The sequence below is a fragment of the Scyliorhinus torazame genome, chromosome 9 (genome assembly GCF_047496885.1).
Source record: "Scyliorhinus torazame isolate Kashiwa2021f chromosome 9, sScyTor2.1, whole genome shotgun sequence".
NCBI classification, from domain to species: domain Eukaryota; kingdom Metazoa; phylum Chordata; class Chondrichthyes; order Carcharhiniformes; family Scyliorhinidae; genus Scyliorhinus; species Scyliorhinus torazame.
Window position 1 is genome coordinate 82,894,080 of NC_092715.1, and position 27,070 is coordinate 82,921,149.

General features: G+C 45.2%; 1 protein-coding gene across 4 annotated transcripts in view; it reads right to left on the minus strand.

Moving 5' to 3' along the window:
- Window positions 1-232: 232 nt before the first annotated feature.
- LOC140429355 (EGF-like repeat and discoidin I-like domain-containing protein 3) overlaps window positions 233-27,070 on the minus strand; it is a 387,531-nt gene continuing 360,693 nt past the window's right edge. For all 4 annotated transcript variants that reach the window (XM_072516224.1, XM_072516223.1, XM_072516222.1 and 1 more), the window contains 2 exons: window positions 8,975-9,130; window positions 233-6,550 (listed from right to left, as the gene is read on the minus strand). In XM_072516224.1, coding sequence (XP_072372325.1) covers window positions 6,404-6,550; window positions 8,975-9,130 — 303 coding nt within the window. In that variant the 3' untranslated portion in view covers window positions 233-6,403. The remainder of the gene's footprint in view (window positions 6,551-8,974; window positions 9,131-27,070) is intronic.

Consider the following 27,070-nt stretch of genomic DNA (forward strand, 5'->3'; position numbering starts at 1 on the left):
TGTTGGGAAACATGTGGCTAAAAGCTACGCTATGGGACTTTGTTCCCAATTAGTTGAATCGTGCGAGCAGTTTACTATCACCACTAACCAGTTGCCAGTAGTTTACTATCACCACTGACCAGTTTTATCAGTGGTTATTGCTTTCACCCACTGCAAGTGTTAGAATAACAACCCTTACCAACAATTATATCCCATGATCGATAAATCAATACAAAACACATTTCACAAAATGTGGATGTTTCAAAGTTTTATTGTTAATCTGAAGAACATACAAGCTTGTACTGATTTTGCGTTAACCATCAGAATTGGAGCCTAATACAAAAACAAGAGTTGTATTACACAGTTGCTAAGATTGCAGTGGTTATTTCATCCCTATCACATAATTTATGTTTTTTAAAGCTTGCTGACGGGTCTTAAGCCACGTTTTGTTTAATATACCGTTAAGTATTTTTGTACAACAATAAAACGAGCCCATCAAGTCCTTGAAGTTAAAATCTCACTTCAGGCCTTATTGTATTGTCCTGGAAGGGAAAGTCAACTTCTGTCACGGAAATTTCTTGAATGAGATATCAGTAAACACAAATATTTTCCCTTGAACAAGTCACAGAATGCTAATACATCTTTTTAAAGTATTTTGCATAAATTACTGACGCAATTATTCATTTTGGCAACAGCTTTAATATTTTGACTCACTTTAACTATTTTTCAAAGTATTCCACAAACAGGTTGGTTAAGTTGATAAATATACTGAAGCAATTCAGAAGAGACTTGTATTTTTGAATTGCATGAGGTTTCTTTCTTGGCTCTGAATAGTGCCTTCTTTTGCTTTTTTTGGTATTTTTGAGGAAAGCAATTTGGTAACAGGTTATGTGAATGACCCCAAACTGCATTTTCAATATAGCAAGTCTGTTCCCAACTTTAGGTATAATTTGTGAATATTTTTTTGTTATTTTCAATTTAGTGTAGCCAATTCATTTTTTCCAATTAAGGGGCAATTTAGTGTGGCCAATCCACCTTCCTGCACATCTTTGGGTTGTGGGGGCAAAACCCACGCAAACACGGGGAGAATGTGCAAACTCCACACGGACAGTGACCCAGAGCCGGGATCGAATCTGGGACCTCGCGCCATGAGGCAGCAGGGCTAACCCACTGTGCCACCGTGCTGCCATTTGTAAATAATTTGATCAGGATTCTCCCATCCATCCACCATAACTTCAGCGAGCTATCAACGGAAGATTGGGACAAGTGACATAAACATTTATCTGTGGCTTCCAACAATCTTCCACCAAATTTACAATGGAAAATCAGGGAACCGTGGAAATTTTACTCCAATAATTTACCAGAAAGATTACTCACAAATTTTCTCATTGGCAAGCTTTGTCAATAATTTGATAATTTTCCAATTTTTCTTTTAAAGATGTGCAAAATTATGAATGCTTTTATAGAGTAACATGATCAAATCTGTTTTCACGGGCAAGTGGGTGACCAGAGGACATAGAATTATGGAGCACAGGAGGTCACTTCATCCACAGTGCTTGAATATTTATGCGATAATTAATTGAACCAGACGACAGATGATAATTTTATTTATGCAGTGACTTTTTACAATACAAAATGCTGTATCTGAAAGAATGGGGAAGCAGATCCAATATTAACTTTCAAAAGGGAATGGGCATATACTTGTTAAGGAAACATTTGCTGGGCTATGGGTAATGTGTAGGGAAGTGGAGCTAGTTGAATAGCTCTTTCGAAGAGTTGGCACAGGTAAAATCAGCCTCTGTCCCCAAGACTCTATTGTCCAGATATTTGAGGAGTCAGAATGAATTTTGAGACATTTAAAAATGGTGCGTGGGACCCAATCCCACAATTCCTGCCCTTGTTTCAACACCTCCAATTTTCACTCCGCACCCTGCACTCCTAACTCGGCTGGCTCCATTGTCGGGATAGGCATCTCCTAGCTCCTCACACTTTTCGTGAAGTTGAACCAGCTTCCTCATGTCTTGTGGTTAATGCCCCCACCCCCCACATGAACCATAGTCTGGACTCCGGAACCGTTTAAAAGTTCAAAAGGTCTTATCCATGCCCCAATGCCCCTTCCATACACCCCTGTCAAGTCAATGCCAAAACATGCACCCCAGCCACTCCCCATGGCCCCTCATACTGATTTGCTGGGGGCTAGCAGGATTGTGTATATCAGGGTAATTTTTACTGAGGTGGGAAATTTCCAAACTCGAACCATCCACCTCAGTTGCCAAAATCTGGCCTGGAGAACTGGGTGTTCTTTCTTGGTTATGTGCACCTGCAGCTGTATCTTTCAAGTGCAAAGTATTCTTTCCTTTGTTCAGAGGCAAAGGATTGTAAAGTAGGCTTCTGAGGGATAAGTTAGTATATTTTGTATAGATTTTCCATAACCTTGATGACATATGTCTGCAGGCTTGTTTCTAATGAATAAATTGTTACAGAAATTGATTTATTTCAATTCCCCAAAGGATGTTTCTTCATGTGTCATTTGATGGCTCAATACTCTTTGTCCTTCAGAGTGGGAAGGCAAGAGAAAAATGGATAAAGATATTCAAAAGTTCCTCTTTTGCGCACCATTAGCCTAAATGTGTGAGCTGAGGTACACTGTATTCACTGTTCTCTTAATTGCCGAGGCACGTAGCATTGAATAAGATCTCAGGGGATGCTATAGGTTGATAAAAAAAGACAAGCTAACACATCTTTGAAAAAGTACATGGTATTAATAGAACTTTTTCCATTTACAAGTAGTTGGAATTTAAAGACTGGCTACAGGAAAAAGTAACTGGTGAGATTACTTTCCTGAAATGGGAAAGGCAAAGAAAGGGAATAGTGGGGGAAAAAAAAGGAAATATCGGCCTCCCCGAACAGGTGCCGGAATGTACGACTGGGGGCTTTTCACAGTAACTTCATTGAAGCCTACTTGTGACAATAAGCGATTATTATATTATATTATTATATATATTACTGAGAATTCATCAGGGAGGCAAAATGTAATTGAAGGATATATGCTTTTTATCAAGTAAGTGCCCATGGTATTATCACTATAACATGGATAATAAAACAAAAAATTCAGTTTGTCACAAAGAAAATGGAAAGTTTAATTTATTAACATTCATACAGTGCAGAAGAGGGCCATTCGGCCCGTCGAGTCTGCACCGGCCCTTTGAATGAGCAGCCTATCCATGTCCACTCCCCCATCCACCCCACAACCCCAAAACATAACCTGCATATCTCTGGCCACTAAGAGGCAATTTAGCATGGCCAATCCACCTAACATGCACATCTTTGGATGAACATACACATTCCCTTCATACTTTCTTTGAGAATTTTCAACTCATTTAAAAAAGGCTTTGCTTCAACCAAAAACCCAGCTGCATAAAAGTACATCTGTTGAAAGATGTCAGTCAACTTAAAACAAGATATAAGAAAAAGAATATATAAAGCCAGGCTGAATGGTGGAATGATATTTTAATGGGGGGGGGGGGATACTGGGAACAGCTGCAAAAATGGCATTGAATTTATTATCTGGCATGCTAATTCAATCTAAAGTGTAAATCTTAATTTAATCCGTTCAAACTCTATACCCAATATCATTTTGATAGTTGACTTTCCCTTTAATTTCATTTACATTTTAATACATTCTTGAGTCACTCAGTGCATCGCAGGAACTGCGACTGCTGTACAATCAGAGACATGCTAGTAGTTTGAACTGCTTGTAGTAAAATTGATTCCTCCAGAAATCCTCTGTTCTTTCACAATGTTACAGCTAAAGTATATCTTTTGTGGTCCTTCACAGAGCCAATTTAAAATTATCCACATCAGTGAAAAAGAAAACTGCGTAAACCTTATTGCAGTGCTTTCTTCTGAGAAAGGTTCACCTTCCCCTATAAAATGTTATTGTGTTAACCTCCTTCTTGATTGTGTTAGCCTCCTTCTCAGCACGACAAATATGTAAATGTAGCTTTATAAATGCCAGACTAATCGATTCTTGGTTCCAAATCAATTTTGTGTAGGGCTTGTAACATCAATATTTTTCAAGCTTGCCATAAAAGCAATGAATAAAATGTTCACAAATGTACCGTATTCAGTATCCAACACAACTCTAAGCAGTAGAGCTCAATTATTCAAATTGAATTTGAACAGGGTACTGCTGAATCTCAGTCATTGGATAGATATCACTTTCAATATTCATTAAGAGATCAGCCTTTGGAGACACAGTAAAAAAGATACTGCAGCTCTGGAGAGATTTGGAAAAATACAAAATAATCTAATCTATATTACCTCTTGTAAAAATTAAAAGATCTGTAAAGCTGCTATGGTTAAACTGAGAAATAGTAAACATTACCAGACTTATGAAATTATAGCAATGACAATGAAGGCGCAATTTCTAAAAAATTCTTCCCTTCTAAATTACCTGCATGGAAATAGGATTACCAATGTTCTGCATAAGGTTTAACATTAACATCATTATATAGTCATGGGCGTAATCATATCTGGACAACAGCATAAGAATTGATGTGATACAACAGGCTTGCAATCTTAGTTCTCAAATCAGGGTTACAGAAATAAGGTGCATTAGGGTTGTAATTAAGTTTGTGGTTTGACTTTCAAACTACCTACACTCATTATTACTCAAGCTCTGAAGCTTTTTTGCCATTCTATCCAAGAACAAGATGAAAATTACTATTGTGGGGCATTAAAAAGTGTAATATTGACTGGAGTATCCAATCTGATATTTTTGCAAGCTTTACAGTCATGTGCCTATACAATATGATAGCTATAAATGACAGCGCCACATGTGAAAACTTTGTTTCATTGACAGAGGCAACAACTAACAGAACTGCCAAACACATGGTTTACTTTTGTTATCTTACAACAAAATGGTGCACATTTGAAATGCTCATTAATGTTAGATATGTAATATAAACACATATATTCAAGTGATGAATAATTTAGGAATCCCAGTAAATAAGGCTTATTCTATACACTACATGATCCTTTTCCTCTATAAGAACACAGATGCCTTCCATCCATACACTCTGAATTTTTGAAAGTGTAGTGCCATTATACTACATTATTTTTTAGTCGGAAATAAAAGTGCTTTAAAAAGATATTGATAATTAAATATAAGAAACATTGCGATTAGACAATGCTGGAGTTAGTACACCAGTAGTTAAATTCTGTAGGTATCATACAACACCATTTGAATCATTGCTGTATTACATCAGTGTGAATAAATTTGTTATCATTTAATTTGCTGTGTTGCAGAATTTAAACACTGGGGTGTGCATCAAGTTAATAAATAACAAATGACTCAAACTGAGTGAGCTACAATGACATCATGTAATGCATTCATCGATATACAGAGGTCATTTTACATTTATCTAAATCATAACAGAACTGAAGAGATCGAGACTGGGCAGACAACTCATGTTGCAACAGCTCCCTCAAACTTAAAACAGACTTAAAAATTATTTATTTTCCTTACATTTCTTCTCTTTTCATAAAAAATAAAAGGTGTAACAAAATAATTTAAGTTGGAAATGCAAACATGGTGCACAGTAATATAAAGACTTTGAACCCTTACATGCACCACAAACAAAAAGTGGTTGATGTGTACCCACACATTTTCATTTATGCTCTTGTGAATTCATGGAGTTATTGTTCTTGTATCTTCAGGGTCACACATTTTCTTGCCGAATTATTTTTATGTATTACAGTAACCTAATATACCTTTACTGGTTTCCACCATCAGCATTTTAATTACATGTCCAATACATACATTTTCATTCAGAAGTTTGGAAGTAGGAAGGTGTGTAAGCATAATTCATGCATGTGGGGAAAATGGCACCTTAATAAGGATTTTCAGTCTCTTACAATGTAGGACATGCACAATTTGAAAAATGAAAGCGGTGTCAGTGTTCAATCAATTGATTTAATGTCTGGAACATCTTGATAGTCATGACAATGAGCAACGGAACTGGAGTATGAGAAGCTTATCACTCTTAAGAGCCAAAGAGAACAAGATGTTTATAATAAATAAGATACAATATTGGCATCTGTAATAATGATTAGAAAGTTTAGTCCAAAGCATACCGATCAAACTTGGGGGTGAAGGAGAGGGGACACAAATGTCTGCAATTATAAAGATCTACTTCATTATGTATAAATTAACAAAACACATGAAAATAAACTTCTAAGGAAGAAAAATCACCATATGAAAGTCTGATAAAGGACAGGCCTTGACCGACTAACTTGACTCGTGTCTATCACAAACTGAACACTTGTTCATGACAACCCTTTAATATCTTACAGGTTTGTGCAGTTTTTGTTGAGATATTTTGAGGACAGTGATAACTTTCTTGACAGTAGCCAGTATTCATCACTCTTCGGTGCATCCCAGTAACTCCGTCCGCAGAGTGATTCTGCCGTACCATGACCAGGGCAAGATCCTAATATATTGTGCGTAAATAGGAGGATCTATTACATTTTTTCTGTGGGTGTCATTATCAAAGTTACCTTGGAAAACCTGCCAATTGAAAAATAAAATGTGTTATTGCTAATCAAACAATGTGGCCCCTCCCTGGTCCACTAATAAACATGAACATCTACAGTATATGTTGCAAGAAAAAGAAATATTAAGATTCCAGAAGTGATCTTTAAAATTGTGAACAGAAGCGGAAAGAATGCTTCCAGCTGTGGGTGAATCCAAACTACATAAATGCAAGATAGTCACTGATCGATCTAATGGAAAATAAGAATAAGTATATTGACTCAGAGGCCGTGATTTTGTACCTGCATTTGCGGTGGGTGCAAATGGCGAGGCGGGATCAAAATCCCATGAGAGGCCAAAACTGAGAATCTCAGTGGCAAGACCTCAGGATACGATTGTCCCTGCCCCCCCACCTCACTACTGATATAATGAGGGTCCCATCCAGGAAGCTCAGGAACCTCAACTAAATACAGTTACATCTCATGAACAAGCTTCCCCACTGTATTTTCCCCCCGCATTAGGATCTCTTCCTTCTCGATGTGACGTCATGTCGGCAAGATTTACAACAAGTTTTTTAAAATGGGAACCAGGTGAAGGGAATCTGTTGGGCTGCACAGGTAGTTACGGACCCTGGATCCTGGGGGAGAGTGACGTGCATGGACAATACCCTGGCACTGCCCCCTGGGGGTCCTCTCTGGAGATACCTATTGGGGTAGGGGGCTCTCTCCATCCGTTGGGTGGGGTGGGGGGTTCCTCTGTATCTGTGGTGGGGGGGGGGGGGGAGATTCCAAGTGTACATGGCGTGGGGAGGGGAAGGGGCTTGTCCACCTTTTTTGATAATCAGTGATTGGGATATACTTTCTGGAAACCTGATATTGCCAGCTCTTTCTGGCCTTGCCCAACCAGCTTGATGGCATGGGACACGCCTCCAGCATTCCTTTTTTCTAAGTGCTGGACAATATGGTGAGAAAAACTGGCTGTGCTGCTGACGAGTTGTGTGTCACACTCCTTACCTGACCCAGCACTTAGAAGAAAAAAAGGAAAATTCCGCCCAAGCTTAGATGCTATCAAAAGGGGAGTAGACAAGTAAGTCAGAGAAAAGCAAAAGATAAGTTGAAAGGCTGAGTAGTAGATGGAATGGAAGAGGACTCAGAAGATGTACAAACGGTACCACAGTCTAATTGGGCCTGTTTCTATGCTGTATATACGATATAAGTATAGGGATTACTTGTTTGTGTTGCTCTATATTATAACATTTAACTCAAGAGGAGGATCACACTCTCTCTTCATCAGCAGGCAACAATAACCCTGTAATCCAATGGTATGCTGATTGATTTTCATTCCCAAAGGCATTCAGTAGTTCACTGGACGGTCTAACCTTTACATAGAACATAGAACATAGAACAATACAGCGCAGTACAGGCCCTTCGGCCCACGATGTTGCACCGAAACAAAAGCCATCTAACCTACACTATGCCATTATCATCCATATGTTTATCCAATAAACTTTTAAATGCCCTCAATGTTGGCAAGTTCACTACTGTAGCAGGTAGGGCATTCCACGGCCTCACTACTCTTTGCGTAAAGAACCTACCTCTGACCTCTGTCCTATATCTATTACCCCTCAGTTTAAAGTTATGTCCCCTCGTGCCAGCCATATCCATCCGCGGGAGAAGGCTCTCACTGTCCACCCTATCCAACCCCCTGATCATTTTGTTGTTTGGTTTGGATACTATAAGGAAACCCTTTCAACATTCAGATGATTTTCCCTTGTTCTTTTCGACATTTATTTGGAGCAGGAATAAAAAATGAAAATGTATTACATCAGAGACTGAACTGAACCACTAATTCAGGGGACATTCTAACTACAATTGTATTCTCACGCCAACTGATCCCAAAATTTTGCTCAGCCAAGGTATAGAGATTATTGGCTACTGATGTAGCAACACAAATGCAAAGTCCGTAAATCCCTCTTCGATGTATCCTTCAAAGATAGATGATCACGGATCCTGAGTCTTTTCAATTTCATGACCATGACACCGGAGCTGATTCGTCAAGATTAAACTAATAATGGATCTTGACATTTTGCAATGGCTTTAGTTCAAACAATGTTTGGCTAGTCCAGTTGCCAATAACAATCAACTTTATCGCTGTGAGGACCTTCATCTTTTGCAAATAGATCCCTCACTTTGTATTGGATGTTTGCCTGAGGCTGTCTTAAATGGCAAATTTGTCAGGGAATCATCAGTAGTGCTGTAGACTTTAGCACCAAGGTATTAAAACCAAGGTTTTGTCACTTACCTTCATAAAAACAAAACACTGGATGGGTCACCCATTTGATTATCTTAATTGCACATTGAAAAATAAATAAGAATGAGAAACCAAATTTTCATAAATCCTACAGAAACTAAGGTTTTGTGAATCATGTCATATCAATATGTGGATATTTCCAAAACTCACCTTATCCTTTCGTTGTTTTACGTCTTTATAAATAGACCAGTTCCTTCCATCATTACTGTACGCTATTTTGTAAGAACCCACAAATTGTATGTGTCCAAAGTCTTTTGCACCTTGGGTGATTATACCAGTCATTTTAGTTGGAACAAGAAGATCAATCTAAAAGTGGGAGAAATGTGAAATATAAAACATTTCCAGGTTAAGAGAGAGTACTTTGAGGATGTAACCAGCAAGATGGATAATGGAAAATGTGTGGATGTGGTTTATCTAGACATCCAGAAGGCGTTTGACAAAGTGCTGAAGAAAAGACTGATCTAGAAGGTGAGATCGCAGGGGATTAGGGTTAGAGTACTAGATTGGATTGAGGATTGGCTGACTGACAGAAAGCAAAGGGTCGCCATAAATGGGTCCTTCTCTGGCTGGTGAACTGTAACCAGTGGGTACCGCAGGGGTCAGTCCTCGGACCTCAACTGTTTACAATCTATATAAATGATCTGCAAGCAGGAACAGAGTGTAACACAGCAAAATTTACGGATTATACTAAAATAGTTGGGAAAGCAGGGTAAAGAGGACATAGGGGTTTATGGACAGATATAGATAAGGCAGGAGAATGGGCCAAAATTTGCAAGATGAGGATTAATGTGGATAAATGTGAGGTTATCCATTTTGGCCGAAAATATAGAAAGGCAGATTAGTATCCAAATGGAAAACAAATTCAAAATTATTGTGGCCAGAGTGCCTGGGTGTCTTTCTTAATGAATTGCAGAAAGTCAGTATGCAGGTACAGTATGTAATTAGAAAGGCAAATGGAATGTTAGTGTTCATTGCAAAAGATCTGGATTATAAAAGTTGAGAAGTATTGTTGAAATTGTACAGGGTGTTGGTGAGATCACATCTGGAGTACTGTGTCCAGTTTTGGTCTCTTTATTTGAGGAAGGATGTGGTGGCATTGGAGGCAGTCCAGAGGAGGTTCACCAGATTGATTCCAGGGATGAAAGAGTTGACATATGAGGAGAGATTGAACAGTTTGGGCTTATGCTCGCTGGAGTTTAGAAGAATGAGAGGGGATCTCATTGAGGTATACAAAATACTAAAAGGGATTGATAAAGTAAACGTCGACCATATAATAATCTTTATTAGTGTCACAAGTAGGCTTACATTAACGCTGCAATGAAGTTACTGTGAAAATCGCCACATTCCGGCGCACGTTCGGGTTCACTGAGGGGGAATTCATAATGTTCTATTCACCTAACAAGCATGTCTTTCGGGACTTGTGGGGGGGGAAACCAGAGCACCCACCCAGAGAAAACCCATGCAGACACGGGGAGAACGTGCAGACACCGCACAGACAGTGACCCAAGCCGGGAATCGAACCCTGGTCGCTGGTGCTGTGAAGCAACAGTGCTAACCACTGTGCTACCGTGCCGCTATGTTCCACTTTGTGGGGCTATCTAGAACGAGAAGTCACAGATATAAGTTGAAAGGCGATAGATTTAAAATTGAGATGAGGAGGAACTACTTCTCACAGAGGGTGGTGAATTTGTGGAACCCGCTGCCCTATAATGTGGTGGTGTCTGAATCATGAAGTGGTTTCAAGAAGGAGATAGGTATAATTCTGATTTTAAAAATGGGTTAAATGGATATGGGGAACAGGCAGGGAGATGGATTTGAGACCTGGAAGAGATCAGCCATGACCTGATTGAATAGCAGAGCAGGCTCGAGGGACTAAATTGCCTAATTCTGATCTTAATTCCTATGTTCCATCAGCTTTTTGAGAAGAAAAAATTGTCCAAGCTTCTGTTTAATAGAAAATAGATCATAGAATTTACAGCGCAAAAGGAGGCCATTCGGCCCATTGAGCTTGCACCGGCTCTTGGAAAGAGCATCCTACTTAAGCCCATGCCTCCACCCCTTCCCCGTAACCCAGTAACCCCACCTAACCTTTTTGGACACTAAGGACAATTTAGCATGGCCAATCCACCTAACCTGCACATCTTTGGACTGTGTGAGGAAACCGGAGCACCCAGAGAAACCCACGCAGACACGGGGAGAACGTGTAGACTCCGCACAGACAGTGACCCAAGCCGGGAATCAAACCTGGGACCCTGGAGCTGTGAAGCAATTGTGCTAACCATCATGCTACTGTGCTGCCCTGATGAAACAGTGACTTTTCAGCTATCTCTATGTAAAATATTTTGTTCATCAAAGCAGCATTTGTAAGTTCTAGCCTTATTTGTATATTCAAAAATATTACCTATTAAGCCACGTCAAAATATTTACCACACTATTGCTGAGTATTAAATAGAATTACATACAGGTAAAACAAAATAAAACTCCCGGCATTTTCTGAATTGCCATGTTGTTCATTTTATTGCAGAGATCTGGGGCGAAATTCTCCTGAAACGACGTGATGTCCGCCGACTGGCGCCCAATCAGACGGGCATCGCGCCGCCCCAAAGGTGCGGAATGCTCCGCATCTTTGGGGGCCGAGCCCCAACATTAAACAAAGACAAAGAACAAACAAAGAAATGTACAGCACAGGAACAGGCCCTTCGGCCCTCCAAGCCCGTGCCGACCATACTGCCCGACTAAACTACAATCTTCTACACTTCCTGGGTCCGTATCCTTCTATTCCCATCCTATTCATATATTTGTCAAGATGCCCCTTAAATGTCCCTATCGTCCCTGCCTCCACTACCTCCTCCGGTAGTGAGTTCCAGGCACCCACTACCCTCTGCGTAAAAAACTTGCCTCGTACATCTACTCTAAACTTTGCCCCTCTCACCTTAAACCTATGCCCCCTAGTAATTGACCCCTCTACCCTGGGGAAAAGCCTCTGACTATCCACTCTGTCTATGCCCCTCATAATTTTGTATACCTCTATCAGGTCGCCCCTCAACCTCCTTCGTTCCAGTGAGAACAAACCGAGTTTATTCAATCGCTCCTCATAGCTTATGCCCTCCATACCAGGCAACATTCTGGTAAATCTCTTCTGCACCCTCTCTAAAGCCTCCACATCCTTCTGGTAGTGTGGCGACCAGATAGAGGTATACAAAGAGGGGCTAGGCCGACGCCGGAGGAATTTCCGCCCCGCCAGCTGGCGGAAACGGCCTCTGTTGCCCCGCCAGCTGGCGCGGAAATGACATCCCCGGGCGGCGCATGCGTGGGAGCGTCAGCGGCCGCTGACAGTTTCCCACGCATGCACAGTGGAGGGAGTCTCTTCCGCCTCCGCCATGGTGGAGACCATGGCGGAGACGGAAGGGAAAGAGTGCCCCCACGGCACAGGCCCGCCCGCGGATCGGTGGGCCCCGGTCGTGGGCCAGGCCACCATGGGGGCACCCCCTGGGGCCAGATCTGCCCGCGCCCCCCCACCCAGGACCCCGGAGCCCGCCCGCGCCGCCTTGTCCCGCCGTTCAAAAGGTGGTTTAATCCACGCCGGCGGGACAGGCAATTTATCGGCGGGACTTCGGCCCATTCGGGCCGGAGAATCCAGCGGGGGGGCCCGCCAACCGGCGCGGCCCGATTCCCGCCCCCGCCGAATATCCGGTACCGGAGACTTCGGCAACCGGCGGGGGCGGGATTCACGGCAGCCCCCGGCGATTCTCCAACCCGGCGGGGGGTCGGAGAATGTCGCCCCTGAATGCAGTCATTAAGAGCTGTGTACATCAGTGATCATTCGCAGAATTTGCCTCAATATTTATATATTCAAGCCAATTTGTAAAGGAATAAATCTATACTCCCTATACACACATGACTGTGTGCAAAATTTGGTTCCAACTCCATTTACAAATTTGTTGATGACTCGACCGTAGTGGGTTGGATCTCGAACAACGATGAGTCAGAGTACAGGAGTGTGATAGAGAACCTAGTGGAGTGATGCAATGACCACAGTATCTCCCTCAATGTCAACAAAACTAAAGAGCTGGTCATTGACTTCAGGAAGCAAAGTGTTGTACACACCCCTGTCTGCATCAATGGGGCCGAGGTGGAGATGGTTGACAGCTTCAAATTCCTAGGTGTGCACAGCACCAACAATCTGTCCTGGTCCGCCCACGTCAATGCTACCACCAAGAAAGCACAACAGCGCCCATACTTTCTCAGGAAACTAAGGAAATTCGGCATGTCCGCATTGACTCTTACCAATTTTTAAAGATGCGCCATGGAAAGCACCCTATCTGGCTGCATCACAGCCTGGTATAGCAACTGCTCGGCCCAAGACCGTAAGAAACTACAGAGAGTCGTGAATACAGCCCAGTCCATCACACAAACCTTCCTCCCATCCATTGACTCTGTCTACACCTCCTGTTGCCTTGGGAAAGTGGACAACATAATCAAAGACCCCTCCCACCCGGGTTATTCACTCTCCCACTTCTTCCATTGGGCAGGAGATACAAAGTATGAAAGCACGCACTAACAGGTTCAAAAACAGCACGGCAGCACAAGTGGATAGCACTGTGGCTTCACAGCGTCAAGGTCCCAGGTTCGATTCCCTGCTGGGTCACTGTCTGTGCGGAGTTTGCACGTTCTCTCCGTGTCTATGTGGGTTTCCTCCGGGTGCTCCGGTTTCCTCCCACAGTCCAAAGACGTGCAGGTTAGGTGGATTGGCCATGATAAATTGCCCCTAGTGACCAAAAATGTTAGGAGGGGTTATTGGGTTACGGGGATAGGGTGGAAGGAAGGCCTTAAGTGGGTCGGTGCAGACTCGATGGGCTGAATGGCCTCCTTCTGCACTGTATGTTCTATGTTCTACGTTCTAAAAACAGATTCTTCCCCGCTGTTACCAGACTTCTGAATGACCCCCTTATGGACTGAACTGATCTCTTCACACATCTTCTCTATTTAATACTGCACTCCTGTATGCTTCACCCGATGCCTGTGCCTATGTATTTACATTGTGTATTTATGTATGCCCTATGTTTATTTTTGCGCATTTATATATGCCTATGCTTTTCTTTTCATGTATGGAATGATCTGTCTGGACTGTAAGCAAAACAATACCTTTCACTGTACCTCGATACAAGTGACAAGAAAACAAATCCAATCCAATCCAACTAATAACTCAATGCCCCTCAATGTTTACAACTCATTTCCAAATTAGTTTGAAATGTAATAATTTACAGTCAACAGCAGCAAATATTTCAGTATAAATGTTCCGCTTTGGACAGAATTTGGAATGTTCCAAAATATCTAAATCTAATTATGATTTGGACTTCTTTTTGTTCTTTCATTAAAGGAATATTCAAAGCCTCACAATTTTTAAGTGGACATTATTTCAGACTACAAATTTGTTCACAAACAAGTAGGAACATTAACTTCAGCCTTGTGCTGATGTAATTAATGGAGGATATCATGAACACAGTGCATTTACATTTCCAGCTACAGATCATAGTTAATGTTCAACAAATTGCAAATAATCAAGGAGCACACGGACTGGGATTCTCTGGGTCTGTCCGCTAGAAGCTGGGTTTACGATCAGCCGCAGAATAACTCATCAGTCCAAAATTGGGTTTCACAGAATTTCCGTGCCTGCCCTTCCAGCTGTAGCGGGTTTCGACATTTCCGTCGAGCTTTTATAATTCATATTCATATAATTTTCAGTGCAGAAGGAGGCCATTCGGCCCATCGAGTATGCACTGGCTCTTGGAAAGAGCACCCTACCCAAGCCCACACCTCCACCCTATCCCCATAACCCAGTAACCCCACCCGACACTAAGGGCAATTTTGGACACTAAGGGCAATTTAGCATGGCCAGTCCACCTAACCTGCACATCTTTGGGCTGGGGGAGTAAACCGGAGCACCCGGAAGAAACCCATGCACACACGGGGAGAACGTGCAGACTCCGCACAGACAGTGAACCAAGCCGGGAATCAAACCTGCGACCCTGGAGCTGTAAATCAATTGTGCTAACCACTATGCTACCGTGCTGCCCAGGGCTTTCTGCGCCGGCCTGGTGGGACCATGCAAATAGCTGATTTGAGATGCTTTATATCTCATTGACGGGCAGGACACCCTACTCATTTGCCTGCTGAGGTGCTCCACTGGGTTCATTTAAATATGCATTTGTTAGATCCTCCCGGTACCCGAGACATAACGACCGTGCCTGGGACACCTCGCTGGGGCATTGTTCAGTATTGGTTTCCACAAATGTGGGCCAGTTGTAATGGCACCTAGAGGGGTCACTCGGGCCATTAAAGATCCCTGCATTGTCAGAGACAGTGCAGGGTGGCACTCTGGCACTCCCCTGGGCACACAGGCACTGCCTAGCCCCTGATAGAACCACTTGAGCACCCTGGCAGTGCCATAGTGCCCGGGCATCAGGTTGTCACTTGCAGGGACCTGGTCCGGGGGGACTTACCAAGTGGAGAGGGTGGTAAGGAGGTGTTCCCTGGAGTCTGTCCAAAGTTGTCAGGGAAAGGGACCATCGAAAACAGGGGAGGTTGAAAGCGGGGGATATGGGAGGGGCGTAGGATCGGGGCGGCCAGACAAAATGGGGTCCCAATCTGGGAGGAGCCTTTCCTGCTCGGCTAACCAGAAGGAAATGATTCAACTGTGTCCATGGCGAGAGAAGCTCCCCGAGGTAAAATGAAGGCAAAGTGCCGGGTGCTTTTGGCATTGCAGCTGCTGAGAAACACCCTGCGAAACATACTCAAAACCAGACATAGACTTGTTTCCTTTGAATTGCGCCCTTGATCTCCATTGTTCACAGTGAATTTGATGCCTTATTATCTTCGAAATGCTTTCTGATTGACAGGTCAAGGCAGTTTCAAAGGGGATTTTCAGATTGTTTATTTATATAGCTCCGCAGATTAATTAAAGGTAGCAAGCGTTTTCCTAACCGGACATAAAGAAAACAAAACAGATATACCACATCAACTTACGAAAAGAGTGGAAGGAGAGAAATGTATCAGAAAAGTTCCTGATGGTGTTGCAGGTGGGGGAAGAGGAGGAGATAACAGAGATGGAGTCACAGGTGTAATCTAAATGCCAGGGTCTATAATTGGCCCATCGGGAAGAAAGGCAGCAGCTAGAACTGCAAATCTTTTTCTGTGGCCTTCCTGAACTCTTTCAAAGTCAAACAAGATGGACAAGTCTCACTAAGCACACCATCTTCCTGAAGGGCAATACTACTATTCAAAAGCGACCATACAGCATCCCTGAAATGATGGTGGACGGTGTAAGGACTGAAATAGAGACAATAATTGAACTGGAGTAATGGAGCATTCTGACAGTAAGAGGTCAAGTCCAATGGTAATGATGGTGCCAAAGAAAGATAGGGGGCGGGATTCTCCGTCCCGCCAGCTGGCCAATGGGGTTTCCTATTGTGGGCAGCCCCACACTGTCGGGAAATCTCCGGGCGTGGGTGCGCTGCCGGCGCAACGGAGAATCCCGTCAGCGGCGAATCCAGCCCAGGGATTTGTGTTTCTGCCATGACTTTCGGAAAGTCAGTGCTGTGTCCCAGTTTCATGCACATCCCATGCCCAGGATTGATGAGCTCTTGGAACATCTAGGAAAGTCTAAGTTCATCACCACCTTTGACCTCTGTAAAGGCTACTGGTGAGTACCTCTTTCATCAGCTTCAAGAGCTTACACTGCACTTCGAGCACCATTTGGGCTATACCAATTCACGGTTATGCTGTTTAGGCTGCATGGAGCTCCAGCAACCTTCCAGCGGCTGATGGATATAGTGTTGAAGAATTTCAAAAAATTCTCGGCAACATATCTGTCTGATGTAGTCATCTTTAGTGTCACCTGGAAGGAGCATCTATTGTACCTGCAGAAAGTGTTGGAGGACATCAAGGCAGCTGGGCTGACCCTCGATACAAACAAATGTGCATGGACAAAGACAGAGACTAAGGGCGCGATTCTCTGATCACGGGACAGATGAACGCTGTCGCGTTTCACGACGGCGTGAAACGGGCGCGGGCACTAGCGATTCTGGTCCCCACAGGGGGCCAGCACGGCTCTGGAGCAGTTCACGCCGCTCCAGCCTCACTTCCTGGAGCGCACTGGGGGCGGCGCCAATCCGCACATGCGCGGTGGCTTTACGGAACACGCCGGCCCCGACGCAGCATGGCGCGGGGGTTCTGGGGCCGGATGCGCAACAAAGTAGGCCCGGGGGGGGAAGAGGCCGGCCCACCGATCGGTGGGCCCCGATCGCAGGCCAGACCCCATCTGAGGCCCCCCCCCCGGCGACAAAGCCCCCCTCCAGCACCCACAGGCCACCCCGACCCATCGCGCAGAGTTCCCGCCAGGTGTGGATGGTGCCGGTGGGACTCTGTTTTTTCCGCATGGCCGCTCGGCCCATTCGGGCCGGAGAATCGGCAGCCAGGCCTCGTACAGCGGCCCGCGACCAGCGCTGCGCCAAATGCGCCAACGCAAATGGCGGCAATTCTCTGCACCTTGGAGAATCGTGCACCGGCGTCGGGGCGGCGTGGCACGGTTGCGGCGATTCTCCGGCCTGGCTGGGGGTTGGGAGAATCGCGCCCTAAATACCTGGGATATGAACTTGGGAAGGGAATTAATTGTCCACAGCTCAACAAATTGGAGTCAGACAGGGCCAGCCCACAGTCTCAAACAAAGCTTCAGATAAACTTTTTCTTTGGTGTGATTGGCAGGTATCGCCATTTCATTCCTCAGTTTTCCACAATTGCAGCCCCTTTCCTGACCTTACAATGAAAACAGGAGGAAATCCAGAGAAATGGGATGACGACTGTGAAAAGTCCTTCCAGGGTTACTTATGCTCACAACCTGTGCTGAGGAGTGCAGACTTCAATAAAACAAATTCCTCGCCCAGAAAGATGCTTCTGCAGTCGGACTGGGAGCGATTCTCATTCAAGGTCAAGAGGGGCAGGAGCAACCTATCCTGCGCCTAAATAGAAACCTCTTTTCCTGTGAAATCAGTTACTCTACTGTGGAAAAAGAGGTCCTTGCAATCAAATGGACCTTCAACAGTTTGCGCTATTGCCTCTTAGGCTGTGAATTTGTCCTTGAGACTCCTCACCATGCACTCATGTAGTTAACCAGTATAAAGGACCAGAACTCTCAGGTGACTAGGTGGCACCTGGCCCTCCAGTTTCCATCTTCTTCATAGAGCAGGCAGCAAGAATATTGCAGCTGGTTACCTTCGAGATTGCCCCACATAGTCAATCTGAGGGAGGGGATAGATAATGTGACCGAGAGCCCCCGTCACAAAAACATTCCCTCCACACACACACACACACTCGCAACCGTAAAATACAAACATCTTGTTTAATTGCACCAATGTTCTAACATACATTATTGGGCACCGACTTTGGCCGGAATTCTCTGGTCATTGGGATTCTTTTTTCCCGTCACAGTGCCTGCAGTCCACTCTACCTACACTCAGATAGTAGTGTGACATGGTCACCCTAGCCTCTTCGGCATTTCATCCCCTACAACTTTGTTCACTGCCAACCCCGCCCCACTGTCAAGCCAGTGGTTACCATGTGTTCAGCTGGACAGGGCCCGAGTTTTACAATTCCCTCGTCTCCATCTCCTCATTAAAAGCCCAGCTCTTTGATCAAGTTTCTAATCACCTCTCCTAACATCTCCTTGGACTCAGCAGTTAAGATTATGCCTGTTGGCGTGCTCCAGGGTGATGTCGAAAGTTAAAGATGCAAGTTGCTGTTCCTGTTAATTGAAAGTTTTCTTTTTCCAGAAACCTCAATTATCCAGTAGTGTGCAGGGTGCAATTTTAATAAAAGCAGAATGAAGTTTGTTTTTGCAAATTTCAATTTAAATTAACAGATAGTGTGAATGAAATGACTCTGAATGAATAGGAATTTATGAAGAGAATGGGCGCGACTCTCCGATCGCAGGACAGATTGTCCGCGCCGTCGTGAACGCAGTCGTGTTTCACGACAGCGCGAAATGGGTACGGGCAGTAGCGATTCTGTCCCCCCACAGGGGGTCAGCACGGCGCTGTAGCGGTTCGCGCTGCTCCAGCCTTACTTCCAGCGGCGCACTGGGGGTGGCGCCAAACCACGCATGCGCAGTGGCGATGCGGCAACCCGTGGCGATGCGCCAATGCGCATGCGCGGTAGCCTTGCTGAATGCTCCGGCCCTGACGCAACATGGCACGGGGGCTCTGGGGCTGGACGAGCAACAAAGTAGACCCGGGGGGGGGGGGGGGGGGGGGTGGAAGAGGACGGCCCGCTGATAGGTGGGCCCCGATCGTGGGCCAGACCCCATCGGAGGCCTCCCCCGGGGACAGAGCCCCCCTCCCCCCCCCCCACAGGCCGCCCCCCCGACCCTTCACGCAGAGTTCACGCTGGCAGCGACCAGGTGTGGACGGCGGTGGCAGGACTCTGCTTTTTCTGCGCAGCCGCTCGGCCCATCCGGACCGGAGAATTGGCGGTCCTGCCGCATACAGAGGCCCGTGACCGGTGCCGCGCCAAGTGCGCGGCGCAAATGGTGCCAATTTTCCGCACCTCGGAGAATCGCGCACCGGCGTCGGGGCGGCGTGGCGCGGTTGCGGCGATTCTCCGACCCGGCGTGGGGCTGGGAGAATCGCACCCAATGTTTTTATTTCTGTACTCTAAGTTGAAGTAATATGCATACTTGACTTTTGTGAAATCGGGACCAAGACAAGTCATGACGGGGCTGTAAAATCCTGGCCCTGATTTCCATAAGATCGTAAGACATAGGAGCAGAATTAGGCCATTCGGCCCATCGAGTCTGCTGCGCCATTCAATCATTGTTGATAGGTTTCTCATCCCCATTCGCCTGCCTTCTCCCAATAACCCCTGATCCTCTTATTAATCAAGAACCTATCTATCTCTGTCTGAAAGACACTCAGTTATTTAGCCTCCACAGCCTTCAGCGGCAAAGAGTTCCACAGATTCACCACCCTCTGGCTGAAGAAATTTCTCCTCATTCCTCAGTTATAAAGGATCGTCCCTTCAGTCTAAGTCTGTGGCCTTGGGTTCTAGTTTTTCCTACAAGTGGAAACATCCTCTCCACGTCCACTCTATCCAAGCCTCTCAGTATCCTGAAAGTTTCAATAAGATCACCCCTCAGGGCAGCACGGTGGTGCAGTGGGTTAGCCCTGCTGCCTCACGGCGCTGAGGTCCGAGGTTCGATCCCGGCTCTGGGTCACTGTCCATGTGGAGTTTGCACATTCTCCCCGTGTTTGCGTGGGTTTCGCCCCCACAACCCAAAGAGGTGCAGGCTAGGTGGATTGGCCACGCTAAATTGCCCCTTAATTGGAAAAAATGAATTGGGTACACTAAATTTATTTAAAAAAAAATAAAAATATAAGACCACCCCTCATCCTTCTGAACTCCAACGAGTACAGACCCAGAGTCTTCAATCGATCCTTATATGACAAACTGACGGAGTGAATTCCACCGGCTACTGGACCTCTGAAAGAAGCAATTTCTGTGTTAGACCCTGATTGTTCAACTGTCCCTGCAATTCTAGATTTCCTGTTGAGGTGAAATATCCTTTCAAACTCCCTCAGAATCTTTGGAGAGAGAATAGAGTGGATGTTTTGAGTCTGTGTCGAAGTCATCCAGACTTGAAATGTTAGCTGCATTCTCTCTCCACAGATGCTGTAAGACCTGCTGAGATTGTCTGAGGGCGGCACGGTAGAACAGTGGTTAGCACTGTTGCTTCACAGCTCCAGGGTCCCAGGTTCGATTCGCGGCTTGGGTCACTGTCTGTGCGGAGTCTGCACGTTCTCCCCATGTCTGCGTGAGTTTCCTCTGGGTGCTCCGGTTTCCTCCACTAGGTTAGGTGGATTGGTCATGCTAAATTGCCCTTAGTGCCCAAACGGTTAGGTGGGATTACTGGGTTACGGGTGTTGCCTTTACTGTGGCTCTGCTGGAACTATGGCAATCAGTGAGCTTGCCCTCTTTTCTTTTGATATCTATATTCTCATGCTCAGAGTCGCCTGGTATCAAATGATACCACCACAAGGTTCAATCGGCTATCGAGCAAAGAGCCAAACACCAGTTAGTTAGTTCAAGGTCAAGGGTACTTTATTTACACACAATTAGTCATGCAACATAAACACTACTAGTTAACTACACCTATCGACTAAGACAACCTGTACTTAACTTCAGGCACCCGCCTTAGGTCAGAGGAACAGTGGCCGTTGTTCAATTCTGGATCTATCGGGTCTGCAGGAGTAACTGCTGCTCAGCTGGGATCATCTGTCTGGTAGCGGGAGTTGAACTTGGACTTGCTTCTGGTGGTGCTGTGATTGGAGCTGGTTGGTGCCGGGGCGCCAGGTCCAAAAGAGGACGAACACATGGTGGACTCTCTTCTTATGCTTGGGGGTTTTCGCGCTCTTTTGGGCGGTCCTTCAGTTTGGACCCCACTAAATGGGCGATCCCTGATCATTGCGTTCGATTCGAACCAATAAATGGCTGGATGGCTGGGCATGTCCCAAGTAGTCACTGACCCTGTTGTTTACACTTCCCTAGTACAGGGAGTGGCGCCGAAATGTCTAGGACCGTACCGGTCGCTCAAATACCAGTCCTTTGTCTGGCGGAGATGGGCCATCAAATGCTAATCGGTCCATAAAAATGCTAATTGGGCGGGGTTTTGATACCGTCTGGATTCCTCACTCGCAAATATACATTTCAGGCTCTGAGCCTGCCTGAATCTCGCATTGTCCATTTTACCCGCCATGCTTTGCGAGCTTCTCTGTTCCTGGTTGTAAGTGGCCATCCCAGATGGCTACACGGGGATGGGATGGAGGTGTGGGCATAAGTAGAGTGCTCTTTCCAAGGGCCGGTGCAGACTGGGTGGGCCGAATGGCCTCCTTCTGTACCAATTCTATCATTCTATGAAAAGTGAATGGGGCGGTTTTGAGCCCACACTTGTCATCAATGGGCGGAATAGCCTAATTCTGCTCCTTTATCTTTTGGTCTTATGGTCCCCGGGTTGGCGGTGTGGACGGATTTCTCAGTCCCGTCAGCTGGCCAATGGGGTTTCTGATTGTGGGCACCCCCCATTGTCAGGCCATCCACGGATGTGAGTGCGCTGCCGGTGAAATGGAGGATCACGCTGAATGTGAATCCAGACACACATTTCCTGATTTTCCCACCCACCCCTTGCCGGCAACGTCATGAGGTTACGCCCACAAAGGGTGTATCATTTTAATGGTATTACACGTATTTAACTATTATTAGCAGGCTCCCCCACCACAAGATCCCCCCTCACTAAATACTCATACCTCACCGACATGAGGTTTACAACAGGTTTAGCAGAATGTTAAGCATTTGGAGGCAGAGAGTTAAGTATAGCTCCCCGGGGAGTAGAGGGCCATTCCCACAGGTTGGCACTGCCAGGTGCCAGAGATGATCAATATTTGGCGAGAAAGCTGGTTTGTGCAACTGAAGAGTTACACACCAGTTTTCAGCCTGACACTTTGTTAAATTCTGGTAAGATTTTTCTCGAAGAAACTATGCTAAATTATGCTTTCCTTTACTGTAAAGATAAAGGACAAACTTGAATATCATATAATTTATTGGCTTGTATCGAAATGTTAATCGAAGAAAGAAAGGCACTTGCATATATATTCCAAATCTGTGAAAAATACACTATAATCAAGCCAAACCTTTCATGGATTTAGAAAATGTGGTTGTCATGCCAAAACATGACCCACAATTCAATCTGGTGAGCTAATAAATTGTTCTGGAATAAAATACTTTAATTCTTCTATGACAAACAGCTTCCATGTGTGAGATTCGAGCAGATACTGTAAATGAGAAAAGCAACTTTGTTATTTGGTGCCAAGAGAGTATAATTATGATGACCTATTTTGGAGGGATTTCCCATATGAAATCTAATTAGATTAAAAATGTAAAATTACCCATGTGTTACCAATCAACAATAAAGATCGTTATCATTTATGATGTTACAAGGCTTATTTAAAAAAAAATCTTAATAGATATAATTTTTGTGATTAGCCATCAGATTTTCACTTAACGCCCCACTTTTCGGCTTGAATGGTGTGGTAGACAAACAGAAATTAATAAAAACCTGCTGACCCTAGGTATTCCTGCCATAGTATATGAGCGTGTCTGGAGCTAGATGGCCAGTGAGCCTGCACAAACATTGCGGTCCTACCTCATTGTTAGGACTTGGTGGAACTTGGTGAGAGGCTGGTTTAGCACAGGGCGAAAGAGCTGGCTTTTAACGCAGCCCAAGGCAGGCCAGCATCACGGTTCAATTCCCATACCAGCCTCCCCGAACAGACGCCGGAATGTGGCGACGAGGGGCTTTTCACAGTAACTTCATTTGAAGCTTACTTGTGACAATAAGCGATTTTCATTTCATTTCAATTTCATTTTCAACTTTGGTTTCCCACTGGGGGTGGGACCCAGTGAAAATGACCCAATGAATCAGGGTCTTTAAAAGGACACTGTAAGCCACTCCAACATAAGTTAAACAATGGTGAGTTTGGGGTGCTGAGAGGGGAGGGTTTCAGGTACAAACAGGTGCGGGATTTTGTGAAAAAGGTCTGTCTAACCTTTCTGATGGCATCATCATCCTTGTTATTGGAGGGAGCACTGTTGGTAATGGGGTTGGGGGAGGGGTCATCTCGGCGATTTATGGGAGGATTTCAAAGGCGGAAAGGGTGTCTCTGGAGGGGGGCTAGGGCCAACTGGGAAGAGGAGATGGGGATGATGCTGGGGGAGGGACTGTGGTGTGAGGTGCTGCGGAGGGTGAATGCCTCAACCTTATGTGCGAGGCTAGGGGTTGATGCAGCTAAAGGTAGTGCACTGAGCACACCTGATGAAGTCAAGGATGAGCTGGTTGTTTGAGGGGGTGGAGAATATTTATGAATGGTGTAGGAGGGGCCAGCCAATCAGGTACACATGTTCTGGTCCTGCCCGAAGTTGGAGAAGTTATGGGGTTGTTCATCAGCACTATGTCGGCAATTCGACATGTGGACTTCGAGCCCAGTGCCCTGGGGGCTTTATTCTGGTTGTCGGATTTGCCGGAGTTGCAGACGGGTGAGGGGGCAGATGTTTTAGCCTTAGCCTCGATGATCGTTCGCAGGCGGGTCCTGATGGGGTGGTCAGCTTCTCCACCCTGTGCCTCGGTAGGGCTGGGGGATCTGATGGAATTCTTGTATTTGGAGGTGAAATTTGCTCTGAGGGGGACGAGTGTGGGGTTCCAAAAGAGATGGGGTTTGTTTGTATTGCATTTTGGGGAACTGGTTGCCACCAACTGCAAGTTTGGAGAGGGTGTGGCCCAGGTGTTGTTTTATTTTGGGTTGGTTTTATTTTGTAAATGTTATGCATGTTATATGTTTAATTTTAAAATGTTAAAATGTTAAAATTTGAATATCATTTTAAAAAAAGAAGTGAAACAATGCTTTGTGGTCCGCGAGGAACATAAAAGCCTTTTGCTTCACAACATCATTCCTGACAACGTCTTGTCCCATTCTGCTCCCACTCTTCCCTAGCCCACCCCAAATTGCCTCCAAAATGACAAATAAAGGGCATGATCTAACGGCCGTGCTGTGCCTGACTCGGGACGCGACGTGGCCGGTATATCTCACGAGAAGCCTTTGGTGAGATTTATCTGGCTTGCTACACAATGGGCAGGACCTAAATTTGCATGTTAAAGTGTGCAGTAAGACGCACTTGAATGTGCACTTGCCGGAGTTACCCAAGGCACGGGATCGAACCCCCATGGCTCGGAGAACCTGAGCGAGTGCTAGTTAGCACTGGTCTCCACAAAAATGGACCAGGTGTACCGGCACTTGGGAAGTCTCCCCGGTGTGCTGGTGCTCTGGACAGGGTAGTAGCCTGGCACTGCCAAACAGGCACCCTGGCAGTGCTCCCCAGGTGCCCCTGTCAGCCAGCCTGACAGGAGCACTGCCAGGCTAGCAGTATCAAGGTGCCAGGATTGCATTTTGGGATTGAGCCTTATGCGGGGGGCTCAATGACCCCCTTATAAGTGAGTTGGGACACTGGGGGTTCCTGGAGATCGGGGCACTATTTTTGAATGGGATTTTCCTCGCTGAGGCCCAGAAATGAAGCCGAGTCCTGGGTCGAGCGTGTTGAGCCAGGTGTTTACCGGCACTGGCAGTGCCGAAAATGACCCCACTATCAAACAGGATTCTGCTCTGTTCAATCAAGCCCATGATCTCTATAACTTTAAGGCCATACCTCCAGCAAAGGAGGCACTAAATCCTATCCCTTTCACCCCATCAATGCTCCCCCCACCACCCCACATACACACGCATACCACATGCACACATAGAGACATCAGCTGCTTTGGAACTTGCATGTTTTTAACATCTAAAAATTATTTTCTTTTTTGGGGGTCGGTCACTAAAATAGTTTGTGCTTCTTGGTCAAACTTCATACGATGTATAGTATGTCAAGTGCTGGAATTGAAAATGTCCCCAAGTCATCAACTGCAATCGAATCATCATCATAAATGTTTCTTAGATGTGTGAGGGCTGATTTCCCTCCCCTAAGTTTTCAAGTATAAAGCAGGGAAAAGGAAGGTCAGTTGTCACATCAGTGGCGGGATTCCCACCCCCCCTAAGTGTTTTCCAGCAGTGGAGGCAGCTCACCATTGACCAGTGGTGGGACCTTCTGGACCCAGCGACGTCAATGGCCATGGTGCCGAGCAACTTGCTGCAGGGGATTGCCATTGGGGGGATCTTCGGGAAGGGCCAGAAAATTCATCCCTCAGGTCTCCATTTTTTCACACTGACCAGGGATTTGTTGTAGATTTTTCCTGGATTGAAGGGAGTGGAGAAAGGGAATGCTTACAGAACTATGCTGATGAGACAGAAATATGGGAACACTTATGTTACTCTTGCAACACCAGATGGGCAGCTATTTACAAGGTGCCCTGAAGAAGGAGGCCTCAGGCCCTGGGCCTGGCTTTTCTCAGATCAATGAATCCAAACCAGTCAGGTAACAAGATGATGAAGCCTGGTACTAGATACCATCCTTGTGCCTGAGGCCTTCTCAGTGCTACTTTCAGACAGCAGCAGGAATGTTCTCATGACCAGGTGCTTGAAAAATGAGCAAATCCCATTTTGTACTTTGTGTGCTGTCTGTATTTTCACTTGGATACGGCAAAACTTTCTACTAACTTAACAACAAAAGTAGTACAGCTGAAGTAAGAAAATGCTGTTCTTATCTTTTGAAAAAACGTACGGCTGGATTTTACTCCAAACATTTCAGAATGAAAACATATGATGTCCACACACACACACAATTATTCACTTCAGCGGAACTCAACTTTACAAAGTCTGAATATATATATATGCAATCAATCCCTCTCAAGTTGAAACTTGCCCATGGTGCTTTAAAATGGTTTACAAACGCTTAATATAGATTAGTTATAGTTGGCATCAGACACAAGTCATTCAAATCTCAAAATGCACACATGTAGGTGTTTAACCTCTCATATTGGGAGGGATTGATTGGCTGTTCACATTGGCGGGAAATTCCGGTCCCATGCCGGTACACAGGTTTCCCGGCGATGAGGGGTGCTGTCACTGGGAAATCCCATTGACAATTGCGTGGTTGATAGATCCCGCTGGCGGGCTGCCTCTGCCACCGAAGAACACGCGGTGAGGTGGCCGGTAAACCCTGCCCACTATGAAGCATCGCAATATTTACCGGATCGTAAACAACTAATTTTCAGCATCAGCTAGTCACGCAATAAACTGATCAAGAAAGTCAACACGGGATATGATTTTCCTGTCACAAAGATGTTGTAAATTTTATTTTCCCCCTCTGGTAAAGTAAAACCTGCATCACAATTTGCAATTGTTTGAAATAGCATTAAATTTACTAACAATCAAAATTTCATTTACTTTGAGCAAAATCTTTCCATTCTGGAGTCAAAGTTTGGTGGTTGGCGAAAGTGGGAATAATTCCTGCTGGTGGGGAGTGGGACGATTGACCACATGCGATCTTGTGCTGGTCAGCTCATTAGCTATGCATCCATATGGAGCTCAGCGAATCTTATGGCAGGAAGTCACCATTCTCACTGTTACCTTAAGCGGTCAAAGGTCCGGGCACCATATTTAAGGGGCTGGTTTAGCACACTGGGCTAAATAGCTGGCTTTTAAAGCAGACCAAGGC